The sequence below is a fragment of the Rhea americana genome, unplaced genomic scaffold (assembly GCF_003343005.1).
Source record: "Rhea americana isolate MKP2758 unplaced genomic scaffold, rheAme1 scaffold_42, whole genome shotgun sequence".
Classification (NCBI taxonomy): Eukaryota; Metazoa; Chordata; class Aves; order Rheiformes; family Rheidae; genus Rhea; species Rhea americana.
Window position 1 is genome coordinate 3,347,322 of NW_028186557.1, and position 11,284 is coordinate 3,358,605.

The 11,284-nt window shown below is 50.0% G+C and overlaps 1 protein-coding gene across 1 annotated transcript; it reads left to right on the forward strand.

Annotated features, from left to right (window-relative positions):
* Positions 1 to 8: 8 nt before the first annotated feature.
* On the forward strand, positions 9 to 10,780 carry GPR135 (G protein-coupled receptor 135). Its single transcript, XM_085315067.1, has 5 exons — positions 9 to 1,817; positions 2,004 to 2,177; positions 5,393 to 5,527; positions 10,001 to 10,118; positions 10,614 to 10,780. Exon 1 carries the CDS (start codon positions 9 to 11, stop codon positions 1,251 to 1,253), a length of 1,245 nt encoding a protein of 414 aa, XP_085171193.1. The 3' UTR covers positions 1,254 to 1,817; positions 2,004 to 2,177; positions 5,393 to 5,527; positions 10,001 to 10,118; positions 10,614 to 10,780.
* The last annotated feature ends 504 nt before the right edge of the window (positions 10,781 to 11,284 follow it).

Genomic DNA, 11,284 nt, shown 5'->3' on the forward strand with positions numbered 1-11,284 from the left:
GGCTGCGCATGGAGCCCGCCGCGGCCTGGAGCAACCTCTCGCGCGGCGGCAATGACACCGCGGCGGCGGCCGGGTGGGCGGCGGCGGCGGCGCTGGCCTCGCAGGCGCTGGCGCTGCTGCTCATCTTCGCCCTGTCGGCGCTGGGCAACGGCGCCGTGGTGCTGGTGATCGCCCGGCACCGGCAGCTCCGCACGGTCACCAACGCCTTCGTGCTGTCGCTGTCGCTGTCGGAGCTGCTGGGCGCCCTGCTCTGCCTGCCCCTGGCCTTCCTCAGCCTCCTGAGCCGCCCGCCCGGCGCCTGGCTCTTCGGGCAGCGCCTGTGCGTGGCCAGCGCCGCCCTGCACGCCGGGCTGGGCATCGCCGCCACCCTCACCATGGCGCTGCTCTCCTTCGACCGCTACTGCGCCATCGTCCGCCAGCCGCGCCACAAGATGGGCCGCCGCCGCGCCGCCCAGCTCCTGGCCGCCGTCTGGCTGGCGGCCCTGGCCCTCGCCGGGCCCTGGTACGGCCTGGCGGGCGAGGGGCGGCGGGAGGCCCGGCCCGGCGCCTACCGCTGCGTCTACGTGCTGCCCTGGGGCTCGTCCCGCCTGGGGCCGCCCTACGGCGCCGCCCTCATCGTGCTCTGCTACCTGCTGCCCTTCGCCCTCATGTGCTTCTGCCACTACAACATCTGCCGGGCCGTGCRGCTGGCCGAGAGCCGCGTGCGGCCCCTCACCACCTACGGGCACCTGCTGCGCGCCTACGGCGAGATGCGCACGGCCACCACCGTCCTCATCATGATCGTCTCCATCATCTGCTGCTGGGGGCCCTACTGCGTGCTGGGGCTGGCCGCCGCYGCCGGCTGCCTGCCCTTCTCGCCCACCATGGACGCCGTGGCCAGCGGGATGGCCTGGGCCAACGGCGCCATCAACCCCCTCATCTACGCCGCCCGCAACCCCAACATCTCCGTGCTGCTGCGGCGCAGCCGCGAGGGCGGCTACAGGACTAGGAACAACGTGGCCGCCTACCTCTCCGCCCCGGGCCGCCGGCCGGAGCCCCGGGGCAGGGCCGAGCGCGTCCGCGAGCGCTACGTCAACCGGCCCGGCGGCCCCCTGGGCAGCGCCCCGTCCTCCTCCAGCCCGGCCAGCGGGGCAGAGGTGGCCATGTGGGCCTGCAAGAACCCGGCCGTCCTCTTCTGCCGGGACGGGCAGCCCGACACCATCTCGGAGGCCACCTTGCAGGCCAAAGCGGACACAGTCGACACCAGCCTCTGAAGGGATCGGGGTGCCCGGACACAGAGAGGGGGTTCAGCTGCGGGGTCGTCTCCCTGAGGAGACCTGGTGTTTGGGGCTGTTTGCAGCCAGCTTGGCCAGGAAAATGGCAAGATAGGACTGCCGGAGCCACGGTGTGATGTATATACACGCTTTTTCCATCGTACGAGCCCTGGTCTGGTGACCGGGTCTGCACGGAGGTGAAGAGGGGTCTGCGGGGAAGGAGATTCCCCCCATCCCTTTCCGCATGTCGGACACCCTGGCAAGAGCAGCTAAACGGAGCCGGCGCAAGAGCCGGACTGCAGGAACGAAGCAGCGATCGCTCCGGTTCTCCAGAAAGTGCCCGAGGGAGGCTGAGAGACAGACGCACGGATACAGCCCCAGCCAACAGACTGCTGTGAGCTGTTTGCCAAGTGCCAAAACAGCGACCGGGAGCTGTACGCTGACTGCCGAAAGACGCTTGGAAAAACACCGCGCTGTGAAAATGCAGCGTGGCAGGAAAATGTTGCTTTATCCCAAAAGACGTGGAAGCGAAGAAAGTCACAGCCTGTAGGACAGATTTAAAAAGTGATGTTATGATCCTTTTTTTTTAAAAAAAAAAAAAAAAAAAAAAACTCCTCCCTCCCAAAACAGCAATTGCTGTGATAGATGTCTACAGACACGGAAAACGTGCTACTGGGAGGGAGGGAAAGGAAGATGAAACTTCAGCAGTTAGAATTTCAGCAGCCTTTTCTTTTTTTCTTCTTTTTACAGGTCCTATCAGCTTAAAAATACTAAGAATATGAGAAATAAGAGCTCTGCAGACAAAAGGGTGCGGGTGTGGACTCTGGTATCACTGGGTTTGTGCACAGGATGCACGTTTTCTTTTGAGATCATTTCGCATCTCTAAAACACTTTAACCGTATTTAGAGGAGCCGTGCGGGAGAGGTAAGTATCTGAAAGGGGAGGGAGAAGCAATATCGTGTGTTGTTTGTGTGCTTAAGCATGTGAAAATGTGTATATGCACAGAACAGGTATTACTGGCTTGATGGCAGCCAACTATTAGTAGAATGTAATGTTAAAAAACTGTTTGCCACTGAAAAATGAAAATAATACCAGAATGCTAAAGTGCTGTTGCACAGCATACATTCATATGAATTTATTTATATAAGTTTTTTGCCCACAAGCTCAAAGACGTAAAGCCTTAAATTAGTGTTTTCACTCAGAAATTAAGATTGGGCCTTCCTCTACCAAACTTAAATAAGAAAGAAAGGCTATGTTTTTCTTGTACAGTATTTAAACATAGTGTTACTGTGTTACCAGCTTTTTCAGCTGTTTGTGACTCAAGTGAACATACTATCATTATTTTGTAAGTGAGACAAGAAATAAATTATCTTTTATGTAGAAGATTAAAGTGTCTCAGCCTGGCATAATTCTTAGACTTGAGAGGGAAGCTTCTGAAAAAAATTGCCTTATCTGACCTTATCTGCACTTATCTGTGATTATAGAGAGAAACCTAATAGTTTATGAAATTGTAATGCAGTTGCTTTTCATACTGTAATCATTTCTGTAGTTTTCATCTGTCACGCTCCTGAAGTCCATAAGGAAAAGATTTGACTCCTTGATACCTCTCAGCYATGATACTTTCCCATGCAAATCTTGGAGCTTGCAGATCGAGCAGCATGGTTTTGGTACTGCTTCAGAGAGGAACTGGACTGAGAGCACCACCTCTTCTCACCAAAGCGGTTTGACAGCGAGTGAACACTAGTCAGAAGGGCAGCACAGGACTTGCTTGTGTTTTGGTTTCTTTGGCCTGCCCAAGGTACACCAGAACCAAAGAAAAGAGGTGATTGTGAGGCTGTCCAGATTGGCTTTAACTCTTAACTAGATAGTTGACAGTTGGTACCAAAGACCTGGTGTGGGCTAAGTTGCCGTGCAGAACTCCCTGGGTTTTGAACAGCTTCAAGAGCCTTTGCTTGAGTTCCACTAGTCGTTTACTTCTGTATTACCTATAGAAAACTTAAACTGCGATCCAGGAGATAGCAAAYGAAACCCATGGGGATTCTGTCTTCCCAGAAGGGACATTGCTCAGTGAATTCTAGCTACGGTCCTTACAGTAAGCTCCTGTGCTCTGTAGTGCAGTGGGGAGAGCAGACRCAAGGCAAACTCTCTGAGCCCACTAGTTATCAACTTTATGTCTGTTTAGCATAGACAGCAGACAAAAGCCGACTCCTTTTATTTCTATATTGCCTGCACAGCAGCATCCTGACTCCTGTTCTTTGGCCACTGTACAACTATCATGTTCAGCATGTATGCTTAAAGTAATAAGTCTGTGCTGGATGATATGAGATGCTACTGTTAGCAGCATGATGTCTTTGCAGCTCTATAGCAGAGCTTGTTCTTATAACCAGAAGTGATCATTTAGAGCCTGTCTTTAGCACCACACAGATTTGGAGGATTTTTGCACTTTTTGCATGCAAAAAGAGCTTTTTCTGCTGGATGGAACAATCTTGGTAAGAGCAGACAAACTAAAGGATAGATCTTGGGCTAAGAAAAAAATGGAGATGAAGGTCCACCACTGCTGTGCTTGGCTCTTGGTGTGACACTCAGTCCCACCCCCCTACTGCCTCCCTTCCAGCTGCTCTAGCCCTTCCCTTCGGCTGCAGCAAGTCCATTATGAAAGCAAAGGAGGCAGAACATCAAGCTTATGAAAAACGGAGCAAATTGAGGTGAGGAGTCTTGACCAGATCCTTTCTGAAGTGGATGTGCTGCTGCTCCAACAGAAAGCCAACCTGTATTTTAAAGCTCTGCCTGTCCTGTACTTTTAGCAATCACAGTGCTGATCAGTAATTCAGGTACTCGAGTCTACACTCACATTTTTAGAAGTTTACTTTGAAAAAATGCAACCAAGTAAACCACAAGCAACAGAGCGTGAGAGACAGAGGGAGTCACATGCACACACACTCGCGTGCACACACATGTGCACGATGAAGTTTGCAGGCTGCTTGCCAAAATGGGACTTGAAATGCTGCTGCCACTCGGCTGTGCTGGAGATCCCTAGCGCTCACCAACAGCCCGTKGGGCAGAAGGCTCAACCACGCTAACGGGGAGTCGGGTGTGTGGTCTGCTCTCAGACCCAACATGGGGTGATTTGCACCCAGAAAGTGATTTCCACCCAGAAGGCTGCAAGACTCTTGAGGGCTCAGACTTTGCAAAATCAGCCTTGGGGATCTAACCCTCCAGCAACGGCTGTTTGATGTTTCATTTCTTTTTCTCCACTGGGGTGAGCCTGAATGTGAGACAAGCCACAGTCTCATTCACGCAAGGGCTCTGYGAAGGAAGCTGTGACACCTTTAACACCCTAATTAAAAAATTACAAGTGATTTGGTGCAAGATACTGGGCGCAATAGAGACTTGAGCGATTCAGCCCTGAATACCAGCGACAATATTAGTAAAGTCACAGCTAAAAATAGGACCTAGGCTCTTCAGTCACACATCTTTCCAGAACGCTTACCCTCTATTTAGGGAGCGCCGTATCGTTTGGCACTGCTCTGCATGCCACTGGTGTAATTGATGTGTTATATCTTAGAAGGGAAACGGTAAGTCTTTAGGAATGAAAAGCATTTTAAAAGCACTGTTCAGACTGGAATCAATGGTAGTTTTGCCATTGACTTAATCACCAGGTTCATTCAAGTCATTACTTTCCACTCCCTTCCTAATTCCCAGACGAAGTCTCAGTTCAGAGCAAATGCTTTGCATATAACTTATGAACTGCAAACAATTAGCCTTTTATAAATGACAGCCTGATGGGCTGTGATGGCTGATGATAATCACCAGAATTCAAATAGCTCACATGAATGAAATCCAACATCCTCTCTTCCCTTTCAGCACTAGCGTTAGTTTGTGTGTGCAGGTAGATGCCAGCAGAGAGTTGAGCAGCCAGCACAACCTTTCCCCCGATGCTGATAGGAAAAGCCAGCTTCTGCTCATGGTAGGATGAGCTCAGCCACCCCGCCTTCAGGACTGCCGTGTCCAAAATAGAAATATTTGGAGCAGAGCTGTGACAAATGCAGTGCAAGGTCTAGGTGCACCTTTCTGAAACCTGTGCCCAAAGATAGATTAAGTAGTAATCGTTAAACTAAATGTGTGCTGCCCTTTGGAAGGTTTGTTCTAGAAGAGGAAGATTGAAACGGTCCCAAGACCTGCGGTAGGATCGCGGTTGACGGGCTGCAGCCTTGTGAGATGCCTTGCCTGGGCAGCCACGTTGCCCTGCCACAGACCCCATCAAAACCAGCACGGTGAGTCCCAGCTGCGTCACGGGCACATGTGGGTGGACCAGGCACCATCCATATCATGGCCAACCCTCTGGCTGTACGCAGTGCTCTTTGCAAAGAAGAAGGAGTTAGTAATGCCATGTCTCTCATAGCGTGCTGCCTAAGGCCTGAAGCATTTAAATTTACCCCAGATTAAGTGTTTGGGGAACAGCTCTCTGTTCCTAGATTTTTTTCCAAGCTGCATCATGCAGGAACACACCATGGGAACTGGGAGGAGCAGCGGCATGGAGTAGACAAGACAGGGGAAACCAAAGTGGGAGTAGCACTGACCCTGTGGGCACTTCACACCTACAGCCCACATGAGTCACCTGGGGCAGTGATGGCTCCTCTGCTCAGCAGAGGTGATCCCATCAGACTGTGGCCAAAGGCAGTGGAGACCTGGCAATGAGTGCTCAAAGGCAAAGGAGATACCAGCACTGACTGATGTGCTCTGGGCAATCATGTTGGATGTCACTCTGGATTCAGGCCCACAAAAAAAAAAAAAAAAAAAAAAAAAAAACAAAAAAAAAAAAAAAAAAAAAAAAAAAAAAAAAAAGGCCATTTGCAAAGTCTCCGCCTCATCAGACAGCTGTGCCAGAAGGCAGACTCATGGTGACCCTTCCAGCATTTTGGTCCTGCAGAGGCAGCAGCGCCTTCATGGGCTGAGGGTCTGGCAGGATCCCCACTAATGGTGCAGTGCCGTGCTGGGCTCTGCTTCCCACACTAAGGCTGGCTCAAAGATGATTTTTTTGGCTAGACACAGGCTCTTCTGGTGCAATCTGTAAGGTCCAATCTGGGGAACAGTCTGTGCGTTTCCTACAGAGCTCATTGCACTGATGTGGCCACCTGAGCTGGGGGGTCAGGCTGTGACTTGCTGCTTGGCCAGCAATGAAACCTTGCTCAGGATGTTTGCGCCGTGCAAAGCCGTACAAAAACATGCCTACGGGCTTTGGGGGTTATTGTGAGAGATGAGCTGGCTCCAGCTGTGATTCGGCGCAGGAAGTGCGTCCCTCCGAGAGGAGCCATTTATTACACACTATTCCTGCCTTGTTGGCACTGAGATCCTCCAGGCTCRGTTGGCTTAGGAAAGGCAGACGTTGACAGAAGCCCACAAAACAGCACAGTGAGCAATTCCCATGTGCCCAGCATCCCTAATTTTATGCATCCATTATCCTTGCCTTTACGTACTATTTTCGACCTTATCTCCCCGCCTCAGTCGCTGCCCGGCTCCCAGACTGCCGGCACGCTCACGGACTGCGCCATCACGAAGTGGGACTTCGGGGAGGTCGTTTATGAAGGTGTCGCTCCTGAGCTCAGCGAGTGGAGGCTGAGGAGCAGAAGTCCTCAGCCCTTCGGCACTGGAAGAGCCTTCTGGCTGAGCAAGGGTTTCTCCATGGAGCTTGAAGCAGGACTTGCTTCAGGGAACAGGAATCTCCACCTGTTTCGGCAATAAATAYGGATGTGCAGGCTTAAACACTCAGGTTTCTGCTCAGAGGGTTTACCAGGCAGTCACCGGAGTGTGCAGATTTGGAGCAGATGGAAACCGTTCCCGCACGCTGGCTGCGGACGGGAGTTGCACGGGCTCCTAGGCAGGGCAGCGGTAGGGTGGCACGTGGCTGCGGGACGCAGCCAGCACCTCTCGGCGGAGGGTCCCCAGAGCGGGGCCATGTGGTGGCAAGCAGACGATTCCTGCAGATGGGGGAAAAAAAAAGTCTTTGGAGACGTAGACACGGACAAAAGCAGCGAGGTGAATTTAGCTTAAATCATTCACCCAGCAATTCCCGCCCAGCCACGTAAATGCAATTTGCCTACACAATTTGCACTTGCGCGCCTTGCTGGGCGATGCCGGCGGCTGCTGCGCTCCGTCGGGTGCGTTTTACAAAGCATTTGGTAATATGTTGCCCCTGAGGTCACGCCAAGGCTTGGAGAAGGCACCGGGGTTGTGGATCCTTCCTGGTGAGCGTGCCTCAAGCTGCAGTCCCCCTTCCGGCAAACTGGCAGGCTTCCCTGGAGAAAGCCGAACTGCTCCGCGCCTCCGTTTCTAAGGAGAAGGGGCCGAAGCAGACGCTGGGAGCTGGAGGAAGTGCTGGCTGGAGTTACTCGTCTCTCCCTCTGCTCGTGGCATGTTCTGCGTGAAGTCGGACAGTCCGTGTCCTGCAAAGCCCCGGGAGCTGCCGGCAGGGCCATGCRGACAGCCAGCTCCCGAGAAGAGGGACGGAGGAGCGCGGCGGCGGTGGCTTCGCTGGTGTCACCCAGACCTTGTGCCYGGGATTATCACGGTTTGGGGCCACTCTGCTTGTCCGAAATACAGGGCACAGGTATGTCACCTCSTCCCTTCAGATCGGGGAGTACCCCAGGGAGCTGTTTCCCTAAAGCTGCTCTGGGAGCTGGGAAACACCATTTTGCTGGAGAGCTCATGCAACATCACAACAAAATCTGGGAAAGCTGGATTTTAGCTGGGGGGGGGGCGGTCTGCACAGAGCAGGGTCTCCATGCATACCCCAGGAAACAGAGAAGGAAAAAAAAACCGCGAAAGCTGGTGCATCCAGGAGCTCCATCTGCCCAGCTGTATGTGCTGCTCTTATTTATGAAATCAGCTCACAGTCGCGATAGCGCTGATGCGCCCAATGGCGAGGGCGGTTTGGGATGCGTGAAGCAGCAAAACTGTGATCCTGGCCTGCCTGACTCGACGAATACCGACAAATTAGCATGGATAGAATTAAAATGATGCCTCATCAACTGCTTTGGGGGAAACTCGGGTACAAAAATCTAACATTTGACTGCCCCATGGTTGGAAAAATCCTGTAGCTGCCAGAAAATGGGAGAAAGGTGGCAAGGAGAGCAGAGACGGGATTGATTTTCGGCAAGGGACAGGTCTGAAAGTGCAAAGTCCAGAAAGTGCCACCAGATGGTGGTGCTGCTTTTCCCCAGGTCCCCCGTGTTGAGCAGGCTCCTCTCCGGCTCCTGGCCGGCCGGCGCCAGCTCCTCGCACCCTAGTTGTGATTTAGGGATTTATTGGGGATACGCAGCGAGGCCGAAGCGGCCCTGCGGGGGCAACCACAGCCCCAGGGGTTGGGGTCGCTGCAGTTAAGGGGCAGCCGGAGCGCGCTGGGGGCACCGGGGACGYCCCGACGCCAACCTCCATCCCGGTGGCTGCCCTGTGTCCACCTGCAAAGACTTTTTTTTTCTTTTTTTCTTTTTCTTTTTTTTGTGCAAAATGGGTGCTGGGAAGAGCTGCCCGAAATCCCAGGAGCCCAGCGGGGAGGTGCCCGGAGAAGGGGACCGAGCGCCGGCGCTGAGCAGCTCCCAAGAAACCACCTCGGGGGGCATCGCGGCCGGGGGGGGGGTCCGCTAATTTCGGGCCGCTCAAGCGGCCGCTCGTGGGTGCCCAGAAGCCCTCAAAGAGCTGCAGCGCGGTGGGGGAAACCTTCCCGGGGCCTAAAAACACAGTCGAGCAACGTCGGCGCCGTGCACGCGCTGCAACGCCGGTCCTTTATTGCGCATCGCCGCCTTAGGGCACGTACACGGTACACAGCGTTTCCTGCCCGCTACCGCTAGTAACATTCTGGCACCTAACAGACTAACTCGGTCACTACGAAGCTAATAAGGTCCAAGACATATAACTGCAGTTTACAAACATATTACGGATTTTTTTTTTTCCTTTTTTTTTTTTTTTTTATTAAAAAAAAAAAAAAAAAGAAAGAAACATCATCTTGAAAATACACACCCAAGAGAAAAGAGCGGCTACTTACACCAGCACCCATCGAAAAGTAGTTTTCAACAATGGCACATGGAATTACCTGCACACAGCCTCTGCATTTATATATATATATATATATTTATATATATATATATATATTTATATATATTTATATATATATATAAATATAGGTTTTTATTCCTTTTTTTTTTGAAAGAAAACCAGAGAAATAGCAAACTAGGCCCCGGAACGAGGCTGCTGTGAAACACAAAAAGGTCTGGAAGGGCACAAGGCCACACGTCGTGGCACCGGGGCCCCGCCGGCTCCCCCGCGGCGGCCGAGGGAAACGCGTGAGCAACCATTCCTTAAACCATCAGGAGCCAGGCTTTATCCCCCCCACCCCTTATTTTTCCTTTTTTCCTTTTTTTTTTCTTAATCCCCCCCCAAAAGTCTGTTCCCTCAACTGTATCATCAGCCCCATTTTTCAGCATAAATAAAAAATATAAATAGAGGCACTTTAGTTAAGGAATAGTATTATCATTACCTTTTTGTCTTTATTTCCCCCCTCCTTCCTAAAGCAAAGTGCTTAACTCCACCTTTGAAAACAATCCGCAGGTTTTGCAGCTGCTTTGACATGAGGTGCTGGACTTTTTTTATTTTTTCTTTGCGCTTACCTGCTGTATTTGTTACTGCTTTAAATGCTACTTGGAAAAATCTTTTTTTTTCCTTTTTTCATTTTTTTTTGCTTTAATCTACAGTGCGTCAAAAGTTGCAATGAAGAAAAGAACAAAATGGTAAAACCACAGCTCTTGACAACTCTGTTCAGAGTGGTATTTCACAGCTTTCACACGGCACACAGACCCCCACGGCCTTGAGGTGCTTAAAACCGTATCTTTTTTTTTTTATACAAATTACTTTAAACAGCACTTTTGCTATACAGTACATATAGGAAAGTGACAACCCATACCCCACCAGTAACACCAATTATCTGATTAAAAAAAAAAAAAAAAAAAACTTATTTCTAATAGTGTTAATACCTAGTGCAACAGGGACCAACTCATCTCTCCACAGGAAAAAGAACAAACAGGAAAAAAAAAAAGATCACAAAAGTATTGATGGTATAAAAAGGTTTTGTTTTGTTTTCTTAAAAAAACCACACAAATAAATAAAAAGCAAAAAGTAACAGTCCTCTATATATTCAGCATAATTTAAGAATAGAAATGTTAATATGTTAATGGCGTTTACTTTTTATTTTCCAATCCTTAATTTTCTAAACCTTTAAATTATTACTCCCTGAGAGCTTTGAATTATTATTATTAGTATTCTTTCTTCATCTCTCTCTTTTTTTTCTTTTGGACTAACATTTTACAGGTAGTTCTGCTTACAAATTTGCAATGACGATGAACAGCAAAGCATCCGAGAAGAAACAAAACAAAACACAAGCAAAAAGGACCTTGCTAAGAGACAGAAGTTTCTTGGAGGTGCTGCTCCCGTGCGTCCATCAAAAAAAAAAGGAAAGAAAAAGGAAAAAAAGAAAGGAAAAAAGGAAAAAAAAAGAAAAAGGAGTGAAAAGGGGGAAAAGGGAAAAATGGAAAAGGGGAAAATGGAAAAGGGGGGAAAGGGAAAAAGGAAAAGGGGAAAAGGGAATGGGAGAAAAAGGGAAAAAAGGGAAAAAGGGGAAAAGGGAAGAAAGGGAAGAAGGGAAAAGGGGGAAGAAAGGAAAAGGGAAAAAGAGAAAAGGGAAAAAAGGAAAAAGGGAAAAGGGGAAAAGGAAAAGGGGAAAAAAGGAAAAAGGGAAAAGGGGAAAAGAGAAAAGGGGGAAAATGGAAAAAGGTAAGGGAAAAAGGAAAAAAGGGAAAAAGAAAAAAGAAAGGAAGAAAGGAAAAGAAAGAAGGAAATAGTAAAAAGGAAAAAAGAAAAAAGGAAAAGGGGAAAAGGGAAAAAGGAAAAGAAAAAAAATGAAAAAGGAAAAAAGGGAAAAAAGAAAAAAGAAAAAGGAAAAAAGGGAAAAAAGAAAAAAGGTAAAAGGAAAAAAGAAAAAA